This window comes from Petromyzon marinus, chromosome 78 (genome assembly GCF_048934315.1).
Source record: "Petromyzon marinus isolate PM22_M1 ecotype Great Lakes invasive population chromosome 78, UKy_Petmar_22M1.pri1.0, whole genome shotgun sequence".
NCBI lineage: Eukaryota > Metazoa > Chordata > Hyperoartia > Petromyzontiformes > Petromyzontidae > Petromyzon > Petromyzon marinus.
The window spans coordinates 5,263,979-5,289,820 of record NC_133744.1 but is presented as its reverse complement, the minus strand read 5'-3'; the positions used below and the strand labels follow the sequence as shown (position 1 = coordinate 5,289,820).

Below are 25,842 nucleotides of genomic sequence, written 5' to 3'. Positions count from 1 at the left end.
CTCTGTGTCTCTCACTGTGTCTCTCACTGTGTGTCTCTCACTGTGTGTCTCTCTCTGTGTCTCTCCGTGTCTCTCACTGCGTGTCTCTCACTGTGTCTCTCACTGTGTGTCTCTCACTGTGTGTCTCTCTCTGTGTCTCTCCGTGTCTCTCACTGCGTGTCTCTCCGTGTCTCTCACTGTGTCTCTCACTGCGTGTCTCTCACTGCGTGTCTCTCACTGCGTGTCTCTCACTGTCTCTCCGTGTCTCTCACTGCGTGTCTCTCACTGCGTGTCTCTCACTGCGTGTCTCTCACTGTCTCTCCGTGTCTCTCACTGCGTGTCTCTCACTGCGTGTCTCTCCGTGTCTCTCACTGCGTGTCTCTCACTGCGTGTCTCTCACTGTCTCTCCGTGTCTCTCACTGCGTGTCTCTCCGTGTCTCTCACTGTGTGTCTCTCCGTGTCTCTCCGTGTCTCTCACTGCGTGTCTCTCACTGTCTCTCCGTGTCTCTCACTGTGTCTCTCACTGCGTGTCTCACTGTGTGTCTCTCACTGTGTCTCTCACTGTGTGTCTCTCTGTGTCTCTCACTGTGTGTCTCTCTGTGTCTCTCACTGTGTCTCTCACTGTGTGTCTCTCCGTGTCTCTCACTGCGTGTCTCTCACTGTCTCTCCGTGTCTCTCCGTGTCTCTCACTGTGTGTCTCTCTGTGTCTCTCACTGCGTGTCTCACTGTGTGTCTCTCACTGTGTCTCTCACTGTGTGTCTCTCTGTGTCTCTCACTGTGTGTCTCTCTGTGTCTCTCACTGTGTCTCTCACTGTGTGTCTCTCCGTGTCTCTCACTGCGTGTCTCTCACTGTCTCTCCGTGTCTCTCCGTGTCTCTCACTGCGTGTCTCTCCGTGTCTCTCCCCGCGTGTCTCAGGACAGTGTCTGCTTCACAGCACGTCTCTCACTGCGTGTCTCTCACTGTCTCTCCGTGTCTCTCACTGCGTGTCTCTCCGTGTCTCTCACTGCGTGTCTCAGGACAGTGTCTGCTTCACAGCACAGACTCTGCTCCGTGTTCTGTCTCACGGAGGATTCAAGAAGATTCTGGGGATCGAGAGGGACTTTGGTGAGACACAGGGGACACACAGAGACACACAGAGACACGTAGAGACACACGGAGACACGTAGAGACTCACAGAGACACACAGACACAGGGGACACACAGAGACACACAGAGACACGTAGAGACACGGGGGACACACACAGACACACAGAGACTCACAGAGACACACAGACACAGGGGACACACAGAGACACACAGAGACACGTAGAGACACGGGGGACACACACAGACACACAGAGACTCACAGAGACACACAGACACAGGGGACACACAGAGACACGTAGAGACACACAGAGACACGTAGAGACACACAGAGACACACAGAGACACACAGAGACACGGGGGAGACACACAGAGACACGGGGGACACACAGAGACACATAGAGACACACAGAGACACACAGAGACACACAGAGACACACAGAGACACGTAGAGACACACAGAGACACGTAGAGACACACAGAGACACGGGGGACACACAGAGACACATAGAGACACACAGAGACACGTAGAGACACACAGAGACACACAGAGACATGTAGAGACACACGGAGACACGGGGGACACACAGAGACACACAGAGACTCACAGAGACACACAGAGACACACAGAGACACGTAGAGACACAGAGACACGGGGGACACACAGAGACACATAGAGACACACAGAGACACACAGAGACACGTAGAGACACACAGAGACACGGGGGACACACACAGACACACAGAGACTCACAGAGACACACAGAGACACATAGAGACACACAGAGACACGTAGAGACACACAGAGACACACAGAGACACACAGAGACACGGGGGACACACAGAGACACATAGAGACACACAGAGACACGTAGAGACACACAGAGACACACAGAGACACGTAGAGACACACGGAGACACGGGGGACACACAGAGACACACAGAGACTCACAGAGACACACAGAGACACGTAGAGACACAGAGACACGGGGGACACACAGAGACACATAGAGACACACAGAGACACACAGAGACACGTAGAGACACACAGAGACACGGGGGACACACACAGACACACAGAGACTCACAGAGACACACAGAGACACATAGAGACACACAGAGACACGTAGAGACACACAGAGACACACAGAGACACACAGAGACACGTAGAGACACACAGAGACACGTAGAGACACACAGAGACACGGGGGACACACACAGACACACAGAGACACACAGAGACAGAGAGACACACAGAGACACGTAGAGACACACAGAGACACGTAGAGACACACACAGACACACAGACACACAGAGACACACAGAGACACGGGGGAGACACACAGAGACACGGGGGACACACAGAGACACATAGAGACACACAGAGACACGTAGAGACACACAGAGACACACAGACACGTAGAGACACAGAGACAGAGAGACACACAGAGACTCACAGAGACACACAGAGACACGTAGACACACACAGAGACACGGGGGACACACAGAGACACATAGAGACACACAGAGACACGTAGAGACACACAGAGACACACAGACACGTAGAGACACAGAGACACGTAGAGACACACAGAGACACACAGAGACACACAGAGACACGGGGGACACGCAGAGACACGGGGGACACACACAGACACACAGAGACTCACAGAGACACACAGAGACACGTAGAGACACACAGAGACACACAGACACGTAGAGACACAGAGACAGAGAGACACACAGAGACACGGGGGACACACAGAGACACACAGAGAGACACGTAGAGACACACAGAGACACGTAGAGACACACAGAGACACACAGACACGTAGAGACACAGAGACAGAGAGACACACAGAGACACGTAGAGACACACAGAGACACGTAGAGACACACGGAGACACGGGGGACACACAGAGACACACAGAGACTCACAGAGACACACAGAGACACGGGGGACACACAGAGACACACAGAGACAGAGAGACACACAGAGACACGTAGAGACACACAGAGACACACAGACACACAGAGACACGTAGAGACACACGGAGACACGGGGGACACACAGAGACACACAGAGACTCACAGAGACACACAGAAACACGTAGAGACACACAGAGACACACAGACACGTAGAGACACAGAGACAGAGAGACACACAGAGACACGTAGAGACACACAGAGACACGTCGAGACACACGGAGACACGGGGGACACACAGAGACACACAGAGACTCACAGAGACACACAGAGACACACAGAGACACGGGGGACACGCAGAGACACGGGGGACACACACAGACACACAGAGACACGGGAGACACGGGGAGACACACAGAGACACGTCGAGACACACAGAGACACACAGAGACACGTAGAGACACACAGACACGTAGAGACACAGAGACAGAGAGACACACAGAGACACGTAGAGACACACAGAGACACACAGACACACAGAGACACACAGACACGTAGAGACACACAGAGACACACAGAGACACGGGGGACACACAGAGACACAGAGAGATACGGGAGACACGGGAGACACGCAGAGACACACAGAGACACGGGAGACACGTAGAGACACACAGAGACACACAGAGACACGTAGAGACACACAGAGACACACAGACACACAGAGACACACAGAGACACACAGAGACACTCAGAGACACGGGGAGACACACAGAGACATGGGGGACACACAGAGACACGTAGAGACACACAGAGACACGGGAGACACACAGAGACACGGGAGACACACAGAGACACGGGGGACACACAGAGACACGTAGAGACTCACAGAGACACAGGGACACGTAGAGACACACAGAGACACGTAGAGACACACAGAGACACGTAGAGACACACAGAGACACACAGAGACACGTAGAGACACACAGAGACACGTAGAGACGCACAGAGACACGGGGGACACACAGAGACACGTAGAGACACACAGAGACACGGGAGACACACAGAGACACACAGAGACACACAGAGACACAGGGACACGTAGAGACACACAGAGACACACAGAGACACGTAGAGACACACAGAGACACGTAGAGACACACAGAGACACAGAGAGACACACAGAGACACACAGAGACACGGGGGACACAGAGACACACAGAGACACACAGAGACACACAGAGACACATAGAGACACACAGAGACACGGGAGACACGGGAGACACGCAGAGACACACAGAGACACGGGAGACACGTATAGACGCACAGAGACATACAGAGACACGTAGAGACACGTAGAGAAGTACAGAGACACGGGAGACACGCAGAGACACACATAGACACGTAGAGACACACAGAGACACGGGGGATATGTAGAGACAGAGACACGGGGGAGACGCACAGAGACAGGTAGAGACACACAGAGACACGGGGTACACGTAGAGACACAGAGACACATAGAGACACGGGGGACACGTAGAGACACACAGAGACACGTGGAGACACACAGAGACACGTAGAGACACACAGAGACACGTAGAGACGCACAGAGACACGGGGGACACACAGAGACACGTAGAGACACACAGAGACACGGGAGACACACAGAGACACACAGAGACACACAGAGACACAGGGACACGTAGAGACACACAGAGACACGTAGAGACACACAGAGACACGTAGAGACACACAGAGACACAGAGAGACACACAGAGACACACAGAGACACGGGGGACACAGAGACACACAGAGACACACAGAGACACACAGAGACACATAGAGACACACAGAGACACGGGAGACACGGGAGACACGCAGAGACACACAGAGACACGGGAGACACGTATAGACGCACAGAGACATACAGAGACACGTAGAGACACGTAGAGAAGTACAGAGACACGGGAGACACGCAGAGACACACATAGACACGTAGAGACACACAGAGACACGGGGGATATGTAGAGACAGAGACACGGGGGAGACGCACAGAGACAGGTAGAGACACACAGAGACACGGGGTACACGTAGAGACACAGAGACACATAGAGACACGGGGGACACGTAGAGACACACAGAGACACGTGGAGACACACAGAGACACGTAGAGACACACAGACACGTAGAGACACACAGAGACACGGGAGACACACAGAGACACGTAGAGACACACAGAGACACACACAGACACACACACACAGAGACACGTAGAGACACGTAGAGACACACAGAGACACACAGAGACACACAGAGACACGGGGGACACGTAGAGACACACAGAGACACACAAACACGGGAGACACGCAGAGACACACATAGACACGTAGAGACACACAGAGACACTGGGGATATGTAGAGATGCACAGAGACACGTAGAGACACACAGAGACACGGGGTACACGTAGACACACAGAGACACATAGACACACACAGAGACACGTGGAGACACACAGAGACACATAGACACACAGAGACACGTAGAGACACACAGAGACATGTAGAGACACACAGAGACACGTAGAGACACACAGAGACACGTGGAGACACACAGAGACACATAGACACACACAGAGACACGTGGAGACACACAGACACATAGACACACAGAGACACGTAGAGACATGTAGAGACGCACAGAGACACGGGGGACACACAGAGACACACAGAGACACGTAGAGACACACAGAGACACACAGAGACACACAGACGCACAGAGACACGTAGAGACACACAGAGACACATAGAGACACACAGATACACGTAGAGACACACAGAGACACACAGAGACACGGGGGATATGTCGAGACACACAGAGACACGGGGGAGACACACAGAGACAGACACGTAGAGACATACAGAGACATGTAGAGACACACAGAGACACGTAGAGACGCACAGAGACACGGGGGACACGTAGAGACACACAGAGACACACAGAGACACGTAGAGACACACAGACATGTAGAGACTACGTGTCTCTACATGTCTCTGTGTGAGACATACAGAGACACACAGAGACGCGGGGGAGACGTAGAGACACAGAGACACACAGAGACACGTAGAGACGCACAGAGACACACAGAGACACACAGAGACACACAGACACGTAGAGACACACAGAGACACACAGACACGTAGAGACGCACAGAGACACGGGGGCACGTAGAGACACACAGAGACACGTAGAGACACACAGAGACACGTAGAGACACACAGAGACACACAGAGACACACAGAGACACGGGGCCACGTAGAGACACACAGAGACACGTAGAGACACACAGAGACACACAGAGACACACAGAGACACGGGGGACACATAGAGACACACAGAGACACGTAGAGACACACAGAGCCACACAGAGACACTCAGAGACACGTAGAGACACGCAGAGCCACACAGAGACACACAGAGATACGTAGAGACACACAGAGACACGTAGAGACACACAGAGACACGTAGAGACACACAGACACGTAGAGACACGCAGAGCCACACAGAGACACACAGAGACACGTAGAGATGCACAGAGACACACAGAGACACACAGAGACACATAGAGACACACAGAGACACACAGAGACACACAGAGACACGTAGAGACACACAGAGACACACAGACACGTAGAGACGCACAGAGACACGGGGGCACGTAGAGACACAGACACGGGGGAGACACGTAGAGACACGTAGAGACACACAGAGACACGTAGAGACACACAGAGACACGGGGTACACACAGAGACACACAGAGACACGGGAGACACGGGAGACACGCAGAGACACACAGAGACATGTAGAGACACACAGAGACATGTAGAGACACGTAGAGACGCACAGAGACACAGGGGACACATAGAGACACAGAGACACGGGGGAGACACACAGAGACACACAGAGACACACAGAGACACGTAGAGACACACAGAGACACGGGGGCACGTAGAGACACAGACACGGGGTAGACACACAGAGACACGTAGAGACACACAGACACACACAGACACGTAGAGACACACAGAGACACTCAGAGACACACAGAGACACGTAGAGACACACAGAGACACGTGGGAGAGACTTAGAGACACACGGTTGAAATTGTCTCTGTGCTTGTGTGCATGTGGATGGCCTCGTGAGCGAATCTCTCTCACGGTAGCCGGTTGGCTTGGACAGAACCTCCGTCTTGGAGAAGTCAATGTCACGTGAGCCCACCGAATTATAACAGTGATCTTCCACGGCCGAGGTATTGGTACTTACCGTGTTTCAGGTCTGCTTTGTGTTCACGGATGCGGTCCGAGACATGGCGTTTGGTTTCTCCAATGTAGCTACCCACCACAGAGGCAACTTAGTCTTTTGTAGACACCAGGGCACTGTATGTCCGGAACCACATCTTTTAACCGACGGCACCAGATCACGGATTTCACGTACCGTGTAGAATCGGACCTGGATCGTGTGCTTGTTCAGGATTTTGGAGGGTAAGGTGATGGTTTTTGGAGTGGCATCCTCAAGAGGATTCCTCCTTCATGGTTGGAGTGATGGCTTTGCTGATTGTGCAGTCGGAGTAACCGTCGGCCTTCGAGAGGCTGGGTGTGTGCGTGCTTGAGTTCACTGGCAAATGCGTTCCTGGTCTGGGTATGCATTGGGCTCTACGGTGCAGGGTATTGATGAGGGAATTCTTCCACGATGGATGGCGGTGGTAGTCCGGTTTCAGGTAAGCATCCGTATGCGGTGGCTCTCCGGCAGACAGAGTGGCTCATTGAACCATCAGTTCTCCCTTCAATTCGGACATCCAAAAAGGGTAGCTTGCCATCTTTTATTATTTTATTGTTTCCCTTCTACGTGGTCACAGGAATAGATGTTAAAGTAAAGGCCTACACATCCACAGAAGCAACTAGTAATTTAGCATTGAAATAGCTGAGGGATTAGCTTGTGACTGGTCACAGAAATAGATGTTAAAGTAAAGGCCTTACACGTCCACAGGGCTTCAATGAACGCTGTTAAGATTCGTAGCGACTTTTAAGCTGGTTGGGAGAAGTGAGGCACCTTGACAAAGGGGGTTTACATATCAAATAGCTGAGGGATTAGCTTGTGACTGGTCACAGGAATGGCTTTGTTAAAGTCAAAACCTACACATCCACAGAGGCAACTAGTAATTTAGCATTGAAATAGCTAAAGGATTAGCTTGTGACTGGTCACAGGAATGGCTATGTTAAAGTAAAAACCTACACATCCACAGAGGCAACTAGTAATTTAGCATTGAAATAGCTGAGGGATTAGCTTGTGACTGGTCACAGGAATGGCTATGTTAAAGTCAAAACCTACACATCCACAGAGGCAACTAGTAATTTAGCATTGAAATAGCTCAGGGATTAGCTTGTGACTGGTCACAGGAATGGCTATGTTAAAGTCAAAACCTACACATCCACAGAGGCAACTAGTAATTTATCATTGAAATAGCTAAGGGATTAGCTTGTGACTTGTCACGGAAATGGCTATGTTAAAGTCAAAACCTACACATTCACAGAGGCACCTAGTAATTTAGCATTGAAATAGCTGAGGGATTAGCTTGTGACTGGTCACAGGAATAGATGTTAAAGTGAAGGCCTACACATCCACAGGGCTTCAATGAACGCTGTTAAGATTCGTAGCGACTTTTAAGCTGGTTGGGAGAAGTGAGGCACCTTGACAAAGGGGGTTTACATATCAAATAGCTGAGGGATTAGCTTGTGACTGGTCACAGGGATGGCTATGTTAAAGTGAAAACCTACACATCCACAGAGGCAACTAGTAATTTAGCATTGATATAGCTAAAGGATTAGCTTTTGACTGGTCACGGAAATGGCTATGTTAAAGTGAAAACCTACACATCCATAGAGGCAACTAGTAATTTAGCATTGAAATAGCTGAGGGATTAGCTTGTGACTGGTCACAGGAATGGCTATGTTAAAGTCAAAACCTACACATTCACAGAGGCACCTAGTACAAATCAAACAGGAGAATTTAGCATTGAAATAGCTGAGTGATTAACTTGTGACTGGTCACAGGGATGGCTATGTTAAAGTCAAAACCTACACATCCACAAAGGCAACTAGTAATTTAGCATTGAAATAGCTGAGGGATTAGCTTGTGACTGGTCACAGGAATGGCTATGTTAAAGTCAAAACCTACACATCCACAGAGGCAACTAGTAATTTAGCATTGAAATAGCTAAGGGATTAGCTTGTGACTGGTCACAGGAATGGCTATGTTAAAGTCAAAACCTACACATCCACAGAGGCAACTGGTAATTTAGCATTGAAATAGCTAAGGGATTAGCTTGTGACTGGTCACAGGAATGGCTATGTTAAAGTAAAGGCCTACACATCCACAGAGGCAACTAGTAATTTAGCATTGAAATAGCTAAGGGATTAGCTTGTGACTGGTCACAGGAATGGCTATGTTAAAGTCAAAACCTACACATCCACAGAGGCAACTAGTAATTTAGCATTGAAATAGCTAAAGGATTAGCTTTTGACTGGTCACAGGAATGGCTATGTTAAAGTCAAAACCTACACATCCACAGAGGCAACTAGTAATTTAGCATTGAAATAGCTGAGGGATTAGCTTGTGACTGGTCACAGGAATGGCTATGTTAAAGTCAAAACCTACACATTCACACAGGCACCTAGTACAAATCAAACAGGATAATTTAGCATTGAAATAGCTGAGTGATTAGCTTGTGACTGGTCACAGAAATGGCTATGTTAAAGTCAAAACCTACACTTCCACAGAGGCAACTAGTAATTTAGCATTGAAATAGCTGAGGGATTAGCTTGTGACTGGTCACGGAAATGGCTATGTTAAAGTCAAAACCTACACATTCACAGAGGCACCTAGTACAAATCAAACATGAGAATTTAGCATTAAAATAGCTGAGTGATTAGCTTGTGACTGGTCACAGGAATGGCTATGTTAAAGTCAAAACCTACACATCCACAGAGGCAACTAGTAATTTAGCATTGAAATAGCTGAGGGATTAGCTTGTGCCTGGTCACAGGAATGGCTATGTTAAAGTAAAGGCCTACACATCCACAGAGGCAACTAGTAATTTAGCATTGAAATAGCTAAGGGATTAGCTTGTGACTGGTCACATAAATAGATGTTAAAGTCAAAACCTACACATCCACAGAGGCAACTAGTAATTTAGCATTGAAATAGCTGAGGGATTAGCTTGTGACTGGTCACAGGAATAGATGTTAAAGTGAAGGCCTACACATCCACAGAGCTTAAATGAACGCTGTTAAGAATCGTAGCGACTTTTAAGCTGGTTGGGAGAAGTGAGGCACCTTGACAAAGGGGTTTACATATCAAATAGCTGAGGGATTAGCTTGTGACTGGTCACAGGAATAGATGTTAAAGTGAAGGCCTACACATCCACAGAGCTTAAATGAACGCTGTTAAGAATCGTAGCGACTTTTAAGCTGGTTGGGAGAAGTGAGGCACCTTGACAAAGGGGTTTACATATCAAATAGCTGAGGGATTAGCTTGTGACTGGTCACAGGAATAGATGTTAAAGTGAAGGCCTACACATCCACAGAGCTTCAATGAACGCTGTTAAGATTCGTAGCGACTTTTAAGCTGGTTGGGAGAAGTGAGGCACCTTGACAAATCGAAATTTATCCTTCAACAAACTCCGTGATAAGAAGGCTCAGCCGATGGAGTCTGTCACCTTTCCAGAGAGATGATGCGACTCTTGGGGTAATACTGACCCGCATTAACACTAACTTCTGCTGCTGTAACTTCTTCCAATGCAAGACGAATTCTATCTAGAATTCGCTTAGCTAGTTCTAGATAGTTGTAGTGTAGTAGTGTACAATGTAGTGTAGTAGTGTGTAATGTAGTAGTGTAGTAGTGTACAATGTAGTAGTGTAGTAGTGTACAATGTAGTAGTGTATAATGTAGTGTAGTAGTATACAATGTAGTAGTGTGCAGTGTAGTAGTGTGTAGTGTAGTAGTGTATAGTGTAGTAGTGTATAGTGTAGTAGTGTATAGTGTAGTAGTATACAATGTAGTAGTGTGCAGTGTAGTAGTGTATAGTGTAGTAGTGTATAGTGTAGTAGTGTAGTAGTGTACAGTGTAGTAGTGTAGTGTAGTAGTGTATAGTGTAGTAGTGTACAGTGTAGTAGTGTACAGTGTAGTAGTGTACAGTGTAGTAGTGTACAGTGTAGTAGTGTACAGTGTAGTAGTGTATAGTGTAGTAGTGTACAGTGTAGTAGTGTACAGTGTAGTAGTGTACAGTGTAGTGTATAGTGTAGTAGTGTATAGTGTAGTAGTGTATAGTGTAGTAGTGTATAGTGTAGTAGTGTATAGTGTAGTAGTGTATAGTGTAGTAGCGTATAATGTAGTAGTATAGTGTAGTGTATAGTGTAGTAGTGTATAGTGTAGTAGTGTATAATGTAGTGTAGTAGTGTATAGTGTAGTAGTGTATAGTGTAGTAGTGTATAGTGTAGTAGTGTATAGTGTAGTAGTGTATAATGTAGTAGTGTATAGTGTAGTAGTGTAGTAGTATATAATGTAGTGTACAATGTAGTATATAATGTAGTGTAGTAGTGTATAGTGTAGTAGTGTACAGTGTAGTGGTGTACAGTGTAGTGGTGTACAGTGTAGTAGTGTATAGTGTAGTGTATAGTGTAGTGTATAATGTAGTAGTGTATAATGTAGTGTATAATGTAGTGTATAGTGTAGTGTATAATGTAGTGTATGTGTGTAGGTATTGCTACCAAGCTCTCTGTGTGGGATGGGGTCGTGGTGGCACCTTCTGAGCGGGCCTACGTGAAGTAGTGTATAGTGTAGTAGTGTATAGTGTAGTGTAGTAGTGTATAGTGTAGTGTATAATGTAGTGTATAGTGTAGTGTATAATGTAGTGTATGTGTGTAGGTATTGCTACCAAGCTCTCTGTGTGGGATGGGGTCGTGGTGGCTCCTTCAGAGCGGGCCTACGTGTAGTAGTGTATAGTGTAGTGTAGTAGTGTATAGTGTAGTGTAGTAGTGTATAGTGTAGTGTATAATGTAGTGTATAATGTGTGTGTAGGTATTGCTACCAAGCTCTCTGTGTGGGATGGGGTCGTGGTGGCACCTTCTGAGCGGGCCTACGTGTAGTAGTGTATAGTGTAGTGTAGTAGTGTATAGTGTAGTGTAGTAGTGTATAATGTAGTAGTATATAATGTAGTGTATAATGTGTGTGTAGGTATTGCTACCAAGCTGTCTGTGTGGGATGGGGTCGTGGTGGCTCCTTCTGAGCGGGCCTACGTGAAGTAGTGTATAGTGTAGTGTATAGTGTAGTAGTGTATAGTGTAGTAGTGTATAGTGTAGTAGTGTATAGTGTAGTAGTGTACAGTGTAGTAGTGTATAGTGTAGTAGTGTACAGTGTAGTAGTGTATAGTGTAGTAGTGTATAGTGTAGTAGTGTATAGTGTAGTAGTGTATAGTGTAGTAGTGTATAGTGTAGTGTAGTAGTGTATAGTGTAGTAGTGTATAGTGTAGTAGTGTATAGTGTAGTAGTGTATAGTGTAGTAGTGTATAGTGTAGTAGTGTATAGTGTAGTAGTGTATAGTGTAGTGTATAATGTAGTGTATAATGTAGTGTATAATGTAGTAGTGTATAATGTAGTGTGTGTGTGTGTGTAGGTATTGCTACCAAGCTGTCTGTGTGGGATGGGGTCGTGGTGGCACCTTCTGAGCGGGCCTACGTGTAGTAGTGTATAGTGTAGTGTAGTAGTGTATAATGTAGTAGTGTATAGTGTAGTAGTGTATAGTGTAGTGTAGTAGTGTATAGTGTAGTAGTGTATAGTGTAGTGTATAATGTAGTGTATGTGTGTGTAGGTATTGCTACCAAGCTCTCTGTGTGGGATGGGGTCGTGGTGGCTCCTTCTGAGCGGGCCTACGTGAAGTAGTGTATAGTGTAGTGTAGTAGTGTATAGTGTAGTAGTGTATAGTGTAGTGTAGTAGTGTATAGTGTAGTAGTGTATAGTGTAGTAGTGTATAGTGTAGTAGTGTATAGTGTAGTAGTGTATAGTGTAGTAGTGTATAGTGTAGTAGTGTATAGTGTAGTGTAGTAGTGTGTAGTGTATAGTGTAGTAGTGTATAGTGTAGTAGTGTATAGTGTAGTAGTGTATAGTGTAGTAGTGTATAGTGTAGTAGTGTATAGTGTAGTAGTGTATAGTGTAGTAGTGTATAGTGTAGTAGTGTATAGTGTAGTAGTGTATAGTGTAGTAGTGTATAGTGTAGTGTATAATGTAGTGTATGTGTGTAGGTATTGCTACCAAGCTGTCTGTGTGGGATGGGGTCGTGGTGGCTCCTTCTGAGCGGGCCTACGTGTAGTAGTGTATAGTGTAGTGTAGTAGTGTATAGTGTAGTGTATAGTGTAGTGTAGTAGTGTATAATGTAGTAGTGTATAATGTAGTGTATGTGTGTAGGTATTGCTACCAAGCTCTCTGTGTGGGATGGGGTCGTGGTGGCTCCTTCTGAGCGGGCCTACGTGTAGTAGTGTATAGTGTAGTGTATATTGTAGTGTATAATGTAGTGTATGTGTGTGTAGGTATTGCTACCAAGCTCTCTGTGTGGGATGGGGTCGTGGTGGCACCTTCTGAGCGGGCCTACGTGAAGTAGTGTATAGTGTAGTGTAGTAGTGTATAGTGTAGTAGTGTATAGTGTAGTGTAGTAGTGTATAATGTAGTGTATAATGTAGTGTATGTGTGTAGGTATTGCTACCAAGCTCTCTGTGTGGGATGGGGTCGTGGTGGCTCCTTCTGAGCGGGCCTACGTGAAGTAGTGTATAGTGTAGTGTAGTAGTGTATAATGTAGTAGTGTATAATGTAGTGTATAATGTGTGTGTAGGTATTGCTACCAAGCTGTCTGTGTGGGATGGGGTCGTGGTGGCTCCTTCTGAGCGGGCCTACGTGTAGTAGTGTATAGTGTAGTGTAGTAGTGTATAGTGTAGTGTATAATGTGTATAATGTAGTGTATAATGTGTGTGTAGGTATTGCTACCAAGCTCTCTGTGTGGGATGGGGTCGTGGTGGCTCCTTCTGAGCGGGCCTACGTGTAGTAGTGTATAGTGTAGTGTAGTAGTGTGTAGTGTAGTAGTGTATAGTGTAGTAGTGTATAGTGTAGTGTATAATGTATATAGTGTAGTAGTGTATAATGTAGTGTATAATGTGTGTGTAGGTATTGCTACCAAGCTGTCTGTGTGGGATGGGGTCGTGGTGGCTCCTTCTGAGCGGGCCTACGTGAAGTAGTGTATAGTGTAGTGTAGTAGTGTATAGTGTAGTAGTGTATAGTGTAGTGTAGTAGTGTATAGTGTAGTGTATAATGTAGTGTATAATGTGTGTGTAGGTATTGCTACCAAGCTCTCTGTGTGGGATGGGGTGGTGGTGGCTCCTTCTGAGCGGGCCTACGTGAAGTAGTGTATAGTGTAGTGTAGTAGTGTATAGTGTAGTGTATAATGTAGTGTATAATGTGTGTGTAGGTATTGCTACCAAGCTGTCTGTGTGGGATGGGGTCGTGGTGGCTCCTTCTGAGCGGGCCTACGTGTAGTAGTGTATAGTGTAGTGTATAATGTAGTGTATGTGTGTGTGTAGGTATTGCTACCAAGCTGTCTGTGTGGGATGGGGTCGTGGTGGCTCCTTCTGAGCGGGCCTACGAAAAACCGCCAGAGAAAAAGGAGGCGGAGGAGGAGGCAGAGGAGGAGGCGGAGGAGGAGGGGATGGAGACGCAGGAGTAGCAGCACGGTGAGACACACGCAGATAGACACACACACAGATAGACACACACACATAGACACACACACACATAGACACACACACATAGACACACACACAGACACACACAGATAGACACACACACAGACACAGACACACACACAGATAGACACACACAGACACATACACACACACACAGACACATACAGACACACACACAGTCACACACACACAGACACACACAGACACACACACAGATAGACACACACATACACATACACACACACAGACACATACAGACACACACACAGTCACACACACAGATAGATACATACACACACACAGACACAGCATCCTTCACGAGCCTCCTCCACAGAGGCCGATCTTGACACCGCTGGTACCAGTCATCGGCAAGTCCACTCAGCTCCACGTCCTCCTGTACCACATCACTCCATCTCTTCTCTAGCCCGTGCGGCGCCCGCTTAGCCCCCTCAATCCGGCCAAACAAAAGCTGTTTCGGCATGCGGTGGCTGGGCATGCGGGCTACATGACCCAGCCATCGCAGCCTTGCCTGCCGGAGGAGCTCACCGATGGGACCCTGCCCAGATCTTTCAAGGATTTGTGAGCTCCTCACACAATCCAGTCTGGTTAAACCCAGGATGGATCGTAGGCAGGTCAGCCTAAATGTTTCTAACCGGCGAAGATGTTCCATTAGGGGGGTCCACGTTTCGCAAGCGTAGAGAAGGGAGGGAATGACCGTGGCCGAGAAGACCTGAAGCTTAGTGCGGAGCGACAGACCAGGTAGCTTCCACACAGCGTTACGCAACCGATGAAAAGATATTGCCGCTCGACTGATTCGGAGTGAGACCTCTGCTGTTAAACTGGAGCCAGTCATAAGCACACTGCCCAGGTATGGGAAACTCTCCACTCTCTCCACAACTGCCCCATCACCGATTGGGAGTTGTGGGGGTGGAGTGTCCGATGGTACAAAATACCCAGGCAGGTGCTTAGTTTTGGTGGGGCTGATGGTAAGGCCCCACCTCTTAGTGGCACGCTCCAGTCTCAGCAGCAGCGTCTCCAACTCCTCCTCTGACTGAGCAGCTATTACCAAGTCATCAGCATACATAATGTGGTTGAGCAATAGGGAGCCATCCCTTGACCGCACCCGGGCATCGATTAGCCTCCCATTATATCTGTACCATATGGAGATTCCCCCGGTACAGCTATTGAAGGCTTCACGAACTACGTGGTCAAAATAGATGTTAAATAATGTGGGAGCCAGAGGACATCCCTGTCGCACCCCAAGGTGTACAGGGAATGGCTCTGACTCCCGGCCACGTAGTTTTACCCGGGCCCGCTCACCATCATGAAGGTCCTTAATGATCGTGAGCAGAGGGTCAGGTACTCCAAAAGCACGAAGAACGACCCAGAGCCCAGGCCTACTGATGGTATCATAGGCCTTGACCAGGTCAATAAAGCAGAGATGTAGGTCTTGTTGGAATTCCCTACACCTCTGCTGTAGCAGACGGACAGAAAATATGGCATCTGTGCAGGACCGCCCTTTCCTGAAACCGCATTGGGGCTCCGCAAGCCTCTCCTCAGCGTGCCTGGCAAGGCGATGCTGAATAATCCTTGCCAGGACCTTTCCCGGCACACTGAGGAGTGAGATGCCTCTGTAGTTGTTACAGTCTGTGCGGTCCCCCTTCTTAAAAAGGGGGACCACCAGGGCATCCTTCCAATCCTGCGGAACCCGTCCAGTGGTCCAGACCGTTGTTATGATGTCATATAGGGCAGTCTGTGCACAAACGCCACCCTCCCTCAGCATTTCGCTTGGGAGATCATCTCTGCCCGCTGCCTTTCCTGGTCTCAGACTCCGGATCGCCTTCAATACTTCCTCAGCAGATGGCACCTCAGCCAGCCACTCGCAGGGGGTGACTTCATCCAATATTTGAGGCACCGCAGCCTCAGCAGGGTCATCCTCACTTTGTGCCACGATGTTTTCCTGGCTGTGGGATTTTCCCTCCCCCAGGACCTCACAGAAATGCTCAGCAAATCTGCGAACCTGTTCCTGGGGGTCGGAAATTGGATCACCGTTTTTTCCCCTAATGATGGTAATAGGTGTGGCGCTGCAGGTTACTTTTTTGATGGAGTTAAATAGCGATTTGTGATCACGGGCCACTGAGGCAGACTCCATCTCCTCAGCAACCCGCGACCACCACCCATCCTTGCAGCGCCTCACGGCTCTCCGAACCTCCGAGCGAAGGCTGCGGTAAGCCTCCTCATTCTCTGACGTGGGATTCTGTAGCCGATGACAGTGGGCCTGTCGCTTTTTCTCAACCATCCTGAACAACTCCTCTGTCATCCAGGGTGTCTGGGGAGGTCTGGACCGCGTACCCAAAGCAGCCATTGCAGCTGCATGAGTCACAGTCCTAAACCTCGCCCATTTACCCTCGACATCAGGAGGAGTCGGGGACGATGCCAATCCCAGCCGCAAGCGATGATGAAATTCTCGCTTGCAACTTTCATCAGATAACTGAGACCAGGCCACTTTAGGTTGGAATGGGGTCCTGGGTGTACACCCACCACCGGAGTGGAAGAATGGCAGGCGCATCTTACAGATGACTAGTCGATGGTCAGAGGGCAGATCAGCTCCACGGTAGGTCCTGGTGTCAAGGACATGGGCTCGCATTCGCTGGTCCGTCACTATGTAGTCCAGCAGATGTTCTTGCTTGGACCCGGCATGCATCCATGATGTTGTGTGGATGCGCCGATGCCGGAACAGCGTGTTGGTAATTACAAGCCCATGGGCTGCACAAAAATCTAGCAGCCTCCTACCGTTGTTATTGAGCTGATCTGGCCCATGCCCTCCAATCACTCCAGACCAGGTGCCAGTATCATGACCAACTCGGGCATTGAAGTCACCCAACATGATGACTCTATCCCGAGGGGCCACTTTAGCCAGCACCTGTGACAGGAGGTCATAGAAGGCATCTGACTCATCGGCTTTGCCTGCATCCCTCCACGGATGTTCATCTTCGGTGGGGGCATAAGTAACCACGACCACCATTCCTCGCCTCCGGTTGATGGGAAGGCGAGCCCAAAGTAGCCTGGGGCTTACAGCTTCCCACACCTCACCGCCACGCTCCCACGCCCCCTTCATTCTTTTGTTCAAAAGAAGACCCACACCCTGTTGTTTGGCAGTCTGCTGCCCCGAGTAGAGGACTGTCCACCCCTCATGGTGGCAGGAGCCAGAGCCGGTCCACCGGACCTCCTGAATGCCGCATAGATCCAGGCGGTACCGGTCCAGCTCCCGACAGAGGAGTGGCAGCCTCTCCTCTGCAGTGAGCGTTCGAACATTCCACGTGGCCACCCGTAGTGGCTTTTCGTTGTTTCTGGAGTAGCCCCGAGGGTAGGTATTCAATCTCCTGGCTCCGCCAATTGGGGTTTGGCCAGGAGACGTCATAGACGCCTGGCCCCCCGGGGCCTCCGGCACAAGCTTAGTTGTTACATATTTCACTTTAATTCGTGGTTTTGTGGTAATTAATTGAAGGTGGAGGGGTTACCAGCCCCTCGCACCCGTCCAGAGCCCCCGTTTAGCCCCTGTGGTGGACACATATGCCATGAGGGGAGGAGCCAATCAAAATTGGAACTCCCCCCACAGCACTGTCCACGACAGAGTTGCCCGTCCGGCACCGCGAGGAGGTAGGGGGTTGTTTTGCCGGAACACACAGACACATACACACACACAGACACATACACACACGCAGACAGACACACACACAGATAGACACACACAGACACATACACACACACAGACACATACACACACAGACACACACACAGACACACACACAGACACACACAGACACACACACAGACACACACACAGACACACACACACACAAACAACAACAACAACCGCCATTCGCCACTAAGTGGCGGTGACATCACCACGACGCTTGTGCCAGGCTATGTGCACCCTGAGGCCACGTGAAGTGTCGAACGCCCGCTGGCAGGAGGTCACGGGGCAGACCCAGGTGCCACGGGTCGACTGACTGAGATGACTGGCTGATGCACCACCTGTGCCCCCTACTGTGCCAACCTGCTGTGCTTTAGCCACCCGGCGCTCTGCCCGTTGTTGTGAGCGTCGCTCCTCCGCCCTCCGTTGTTGTTGGAGGGCGACTGCCTCCAACTGCCCAGTAGCGTCCTTCACGAGCCTCCTCCACAGAGGCCGATCTTGACACCGCTGGGACCAGTCATCGGCAAGTCCACTCAGCTCCACGTCCTCCTGTACCACATCACTCCATCTCTTCTCTAGCCCGTGCCGCGCCCGCTTAGCCCCCTCAATCCGGCCAAACAAAAGCTGTTCCGGCATGCGGTGGCTGGGCATGCGGGCTACATGACCCAGCCATCGCAGCCTTGCCTACCGGAGGAGCTCACCGATGGGACCTTGCCCAGATCTTTCAAGGATTTGTGAGCTCCTCACACAATCCAGTCTGGTTAAACCAATGTATCTCTATGTGTCTCTGTGTGTCTCTATGGGTCTCTATGTGTCTCTATGTATCTCTATGTGTCTGTGTATCTCTATGGGTCTCTATGTATCTCTATGGGTCTCTATGTATCTCTATGGGTCTCTGTGTATCTCTATGGGTCTCTGTGTATCTCTGTGGGTCTCTATGTATCTCTATGGGTCTCTGTGTATCTCACTGTATCTCTATGGGTCTCTATGTATCTCTATGGGTCTCTATGCATCTCTATGAGTCTCTGTGTATCTCTATGGGTCTCTGTGTATCTCTGTATCTCTATGGGTCTCTGTGTATCTCTATGGGTCTCTGTGTATCTCTATGGGTCTCTATGTATCTCTATGGGTCTCTGTGTATCTCTGTGGGTCTTTGTGTGTCTCTATGTATCTCTATGGGTCTCTATGGGTCACTGTGTATCTCTATGTGTCTCTATGTATCTCTATGTGTCTCTATGCATCTCTATGGGTCTCTATGTATCTCTATGGGTCTCTGTGTATCTCTATGGGTCTCTGTGTATCTCTATGGTTCTCTGTGTATCTCTATGGGTCACTATGTATCTCTATGAGTCTCTATGTATCTCTATGGGTCTCTATGTATCTCTATGGGTCTCTATGTATCTCTAAGTATCTCTATGTGTCTCTATGGGTCTCTATCTCTATGGGTCACTGTGTATCTCTATGGGTCTCTGTGTATCTCTTTGGGTCACTGTGTATCTCTATGGGTCTCTATGTATCTCTATGTATCTCTATGAGTCTCTATGGGTCTCTATGTATCTCTATGGGTCTCTATGTATCTCTGTATCTCTGCGTCTCTATGGTTCTCTGTGTATCTCTATGGGTCTCTGTGTATCTCTATGAGTCTATGTATCTCTATGGGTCTCTATGTATCTCTATGAGTCTCTATGTATCTCTATGTATCTCTATGTGTCTCTATGTATCTCTATGGGTCTCTATGCATCTCTATGGGTCTCTATGTATCTCTATGGGTCTCTGTGGGTCTCAATGTATCTCTGTGTCTCTGTGTATCTCTGTGTGTCTCTATGGGTCTCTATGTATTTCTATGTATCTCTATGGGTCACTGTGTATCTCTATGGGTCTCTATGTATCTCTATGGGTCTCTATGTATCTCTATGGGTCTCTATGTATCTCTATGTATCTCTATGGGTCTCTATGTATCTCTATGGGTCTCTGTGTATCTCTATGTATCTCTATGTGTCTCTGTGTATCTCTGTATGTCTCTATGGGTCTCTATGTATTTCTATGTATCTCTATGGGTCACTGTATCTCTGTGGGTCTCTATGTATCTCTATGTGTCTCTATGTATCTCTATGTCTCTCTATGCATCTCTATGGGTCTCTATGCATCTCTATGGGTCTCTATGTATCTCTATGGGTCTCTGTGTATCTCTATGTATCTCTATGTGTCTCTGTGTATCTCTATGCATCTCTATGTATCTCTATGCGTCTCTATGTGTCTCTATGTGTCTCTATGCATCTCTATGGGTCTCTATGTATCTCTATGTATCTATATGTGTCTCTATGTATCTCTGTGTCTCTATGCATCTCTATGGGTCTCTATGTATCTCTATGGGTCTCTATGTATCTCTATGAGTCTCTATGTATCTCTATGTATCTCTATGTGTCTCTATGTATCTCTATGCATCTCTATGGGTCTCTGTGTATCTCTGGGTCTCTGTGTATCTCTATGGGTCTCTGTGTATCTCTATGGGTCTCTGTGTATCTCTGTGGGTCTCTGTGTATCTCTGTGGGTCTCTATGTATCTCTATGGGTCTCTGTGTATCTCTATGGGTCTCTGTGTATCTCTATGGGTCTCTATGTGTCTCTGTGTATCTCTATGGGTCTCTGTGTACCTCTATGGGTCTCTATGTATCTCTATGGGTCACTGTGTATCTCTATGGGTCTCTGTGTATCTCTATGGGTCTCTATGTGTCTCTGTGTATCTCTATGGGTCTCTGTGTATCTCTATGGGTCTCTATGTATCTCTATGGGTCACTGTGTATCTCTATGGGTCTCTGTGTATCTCTATGGGTCTCTGTGTATCTCTATGGGTCTCTATGTGTCTCTGTATCTCTATGGGTCTCTGTGTATCTCTATGGGTCTCTGTGTATCTCTATGGGTCTCTGTGTATCTCTATGGGTCTCTGTGTATCTCTGAGTCTCTGTGTATCTCTATGGGTCTCTGTGTATCTCTATGTGTCTCTATGTGTCTCTGTGTCTCTGTGTGTCTCTATGTATCTCTATGGGTCTCTGTGTATCTCTATGGGTCTCTGTGTATCTCTATGTATCTCTGTGTGTCTCTATGTATCTCTATGGGTCTCTGTGTATCTCTATGGGTCTCTGTGTATCTCTATAGGTTGCTGTGTATCTCTATGGGTCTCTGTGTATCTCTATGGGTCTCTGTGTATCTCTGGGTCTCTGTGTATCTCTATGGGTCTCTATGTATCTCTATGGGTCTCTGTGTATCTCTATGGGTCTCTGTGTATCTCTATGGGTCTCTATGTATCTCTATGGGTCTCTGTGTCTCTATGTATCTCTATGGGTCTCTATGTATCTCTATGGGTCTCTGTGTATCTCTATGGGTCTCTATCTATCTCTATGGGTCTCTATGTATCTCTATGGGTCTCTATGTATCTCTATGGGTCTCTATCTCTATGGGTCTCTGTGTATCTCTATGGGTCTCTGTGTATCTCTATGGGTCTCTGTGTATCTCTATGGGTCTCTGTGTATCTCTATGGGTCTCTGTGTATCTCTGGGTCTCTATGTATCTATGGGTCTCTGTGTATCTCTATGGGTCTCTATCTCTATGGGTCTCTGTGTATCTCTATGGGTCTCTGTGTATCTCTATGGGTCTCTATGTATCTCTATGGGTCTCTGTGTATCTCTATGGATCTCTGTGTATCTCTATGGGTCTCTATGTATCTCTATGGGTCTCTGTGTATCTCTATGGATCTCTGTGTATCTCTATGGGTCTCTATGTATCTCTATGGGTCTCTGTGTATCTCTGGGTCTCTATGTATCTCTATGGGTCTCTGTGTATCTCTATGGGTCTCTATGTATCTCTATGGGTCTCTGTGTATCTCTATGGGTCTCTGTGTATCTCTATGGGTCTCTATGGATCTCTGTGTATCTCTGGGTCTCTATGTATCTCTATGGGTCTCTGTGTATCTCTATGGGTCTCTGTGTATCTCTATGGGTCTCTATGTATCTCTATGTATCTCTATGGGTCTCTGTGTATCTCTGGGTCTCTGTATCTCTATGGGTCTCTATGTATCTCTGGGTCTCTGTATCTCTATGGGTCTCTGTGTATCTCTGTATCTCTATGGGTCTCTGGGTCTCTATGTATCTCTATGTATCTCTATGGGTCTCTGTGTATCTCTATGGGTCTCTGTGTATCTCTATGGGTCTCTATCTCTATGTATCTCTATGGGTCTCTGTGTATCTCTATGGGTCTCTGTTTCGTGTGCGTTGATTGACGTCTAACATGGACCTGATGTGTGTGTCTGTGTGTGTGTCACTGTGTGTGTCTGTGTGTGTGTCTGTGTGTGTGTCACTGTGTGTGTCACTGTGTGTCACTGTGTGTGTGTCACTGTGTGTGTCACTGTGTGTGTCACTGTGTGTGTGTCACTGTGTGTGTCACTGTGTGTGTCACTGTGTGTGCCTACTGGTGTAGGCCTGACACTTTGTGGTGTGTCCGGCTGTGTGTGTGTGTCACTGTGTGTGTCACTGTGTGTGTCACTGTGTGTGTGTCACTGTGTGTGTCACTGTGTGTGTGTGTGTCACTGTGTGTGTCACTGTGTGTGTCACTGTGTGTGTCACTGTGTGTGTGTCACTGTCTGTGTGTCACTGTGTGTGTCACTGTGTGTGTGTGTGTGTCACTGTGTGTGTCTGTGTGTGTGTCACTGTGTGTAATTGTGTGTGTGTGTCACTGTGTGTGTGTCACTGTGTGTGTGTGTCACTGTGTGTGTGTCACTGTGTGTGTCACTGTGTGTGTCACTGTGTGTGTGTGTCACTGTGTGTGTCACTGTGTGTCACTGTGTGTGTCACTGTGTGTCACTGTGTGTGTGTGTGTGTCACTGTGTGTGTCACTGTGTGTCACTGTGTGTGTGTCACTGTGTGTGTGTCTGTGTGTGTGTGTCACTGTGTGTGTGTGTGTCACTGTGTGTGTCACTGTGTGTGTGTGTCACTGTGTGTGTGTGTCACTGTGTGTGTTACTGTGTGTGTCACTGTGTGTGTCACTGTGTGTGTCACTGTGTGTGTGTCACTGTGTGTGTGTGTCACTGTGTGTGTGTCACTGTGTGTGTTACTGTGTGTGTCACTGTGTGTGTCACTGTGTGTGTCACTGTGTGTGTGTCACTGTCTGTGTGTCACTGTGTGTGTTACTGTGTGTGTCACTGTGTGTGTGTGTGTGTCACTGTGTGTGTCTGTGTGTGTCACTGTGTGTAATTGTGTGTGTGTGTCACTGTGTGTGTGTCACTGTGTGTGTGTGTCACTGTGTGTGTCACTGTGTGTGTCACTGTGTGTGTCACTGTGTGTCACTGTGTGTGTGTGTGTGTCACTGTGTGTGTCACTGTGTGTCACTGTGTGTGTGTCACTGTGTGTGTGTCTGTGTGTGTGTGTCACTGTGTGTGTGTGTGTCACTGTGTGTGTCACTGTGTGTGTGTGTCACTGTGTGTGTGTGTCACTGTGTGTGTCACTGTGTGTGTCACTGTGTGTGTGTCACTGTCTGTGTGTCACTGTGTGTGTTACTGTGTGTGTCACTGTGTGTGTGTGTGTCACTGTGTGTGTCTGTGTGTGTGTCACTGTGTGTAATTGTGTGTGTGTGTCACTGTGTGTGTGTCACTGTGTGTGTGTGTCACTGTGTGTGTGTCACTGTGTGTGTCACTGTGTGTGTCACTGTGTGTGTGTCACTGTGTGTGTCACTGTGTGTCACTGTGTGTGTCACTGTGTGTCACTGTGTGTGTGTGTGTCACTGTGTGTGTCACTGTGTGTGTGTCACTGTGTGTGTGTCTGTGTGTGTGTGTCACTGTGTGTGTGTGTGTCACTGTGTGTGTCACTGTGTGTGTGTGTCTGTGTGTGTGTGTGACTGTGTGTGTGACTGTGTGTGTGTGTCTGTGACTGTGTGTGTAACTGTGTGTGTCTGTGTGTCACTGTGTGTGTGTCTGTGTGTGTGTCACTGTGTGTGTGTCACTGTGTGTGTGTGTGTGTGTCTGTGACTGTGTATATGTAACTGTGTGTGTGTGTGTCACTGGGTGTGTGTCTGTGTGTGTGTGTCTGTGACTGTGTATATGTAACTGTGTGTGTGTGACTGTGTGTGTCTGTGTGTAACTGTGTGTGTGTCTGTGACTGTGTGTGTAACTGTGTGTGTGACTGTGTGTGTGTGTCTGTGTGTGTGACTGTGTGTGTGTCTGTGTGTGTGTGACTGTGTGTGTGTCTGTAACTGTGTGTGTGTCACTGTGTGTGTGTCTGTGTGTGTGTGTAACTGTGTGTGTGTGTGTCTGTGACTGTGTGTGTAACTGTGTGTGTGTCTGTGTGTAACTGTGTGTGTGTAACTGTGTGTGTGTGTCTGTGTGTAACTGTATGTGTGTGTCTGTCTGTGTGTGTGTAACTGTATGTGTGTGTAACTGTCTGTGTGTAACTGTGTGTGTGTCTGTGACTGTGTGTGTAACTGTGTGTGTGTGTAACTGTGTGTATAACTGTGTGTAACTGTGTGTGTCTGTGACTGTGTGTGTAACTGTGTGTGTGTCTGTGACTGTGTGTGTAACTGTGTGTATAACTGCGTGTGTAACTGTGTGTGTGTGTCTGTGACTGTGTGTGTAACTGTGTGTGTAACTGTGTGTGTCTGTGACTGTGTGTGTAACTGTGTGTGTGTGTGTGCGAACAGATGAAGGCTGACCCGAAGAATATTTCGACGCGCAGTTACACACACACACAGACACACGCAGTGACACACACAGTGACACACACAGTGACACACACAGTGACACACACAGACACACACAGTGACACACACACAGACACACGCAGTGACAGACACAGTGACACACAGTGAAACACACACAGTGAAACACACACACAGACACATACACTGACACACACACAGACACACACACAGTGACACACACACAGTGACACACACACAGTGACACACAGACACACACACAGTGACACAGTGACACACACAGACACACACACAGTGACACACACACAGTGACACACACAGACACACACACAGACACCATCGTCACCCATCGATGTTGTTAAAATGTCATTTGAATAAAACTCGAAACTTTAAAAAAACACTCGCGTCTCGTTGTGTCACTCACACACAGACACAGCTCCCCCAGGTAGCCTCTAGCAGGGCTGTAGGGGCAAGTGCTGTCACACACACAGAGACAAAGCTCCCCCAGGTAGCCTCTAGCAGGGCTGTAGGGGCAAGTGCTGTTACACACACAGACAAAGCTCCCCCAGGTAGCCTCTAGCAGGGCTGTAGGGGCAAGTGCTGTCACACACACAGAGA

At 48.2% G+C, this 25,842-nt stretch overlaps 1 protein-coding gene across 1 annotated transcript in view; it reads left to right on the top strand.

The window, feature by feature from the left end:
- Window positions 1-25,624, top strand: part of LOC142907384 (interleukin enhancer-binding factor 2 homolog) — a 60,853-nt gene extending 35,229 nt beyond the window's left edge. The window contains exons 11-13 of the mRNA XM_076056865.1: window positions 997-1,084; window positions 14,665-14,814; window positions 25,207-25,624. Of these exons, the coding sequence (XP_075912980.1) occupies window positions 997-1,084; window positions 14,665-14,807 (231 nt within the window). The 3' untranslated portion in view covers window positions 14,808-14,814; window positions 25,207-25,624. The remainder of the gene's footprint in view (window positions 1-996; window positions 1,085-14,664; window positions 14,815-25,206) is intronic.
- The last annotated feature ends 218 nt before the right edge of the window (window positions 25,625-25,842 follow it).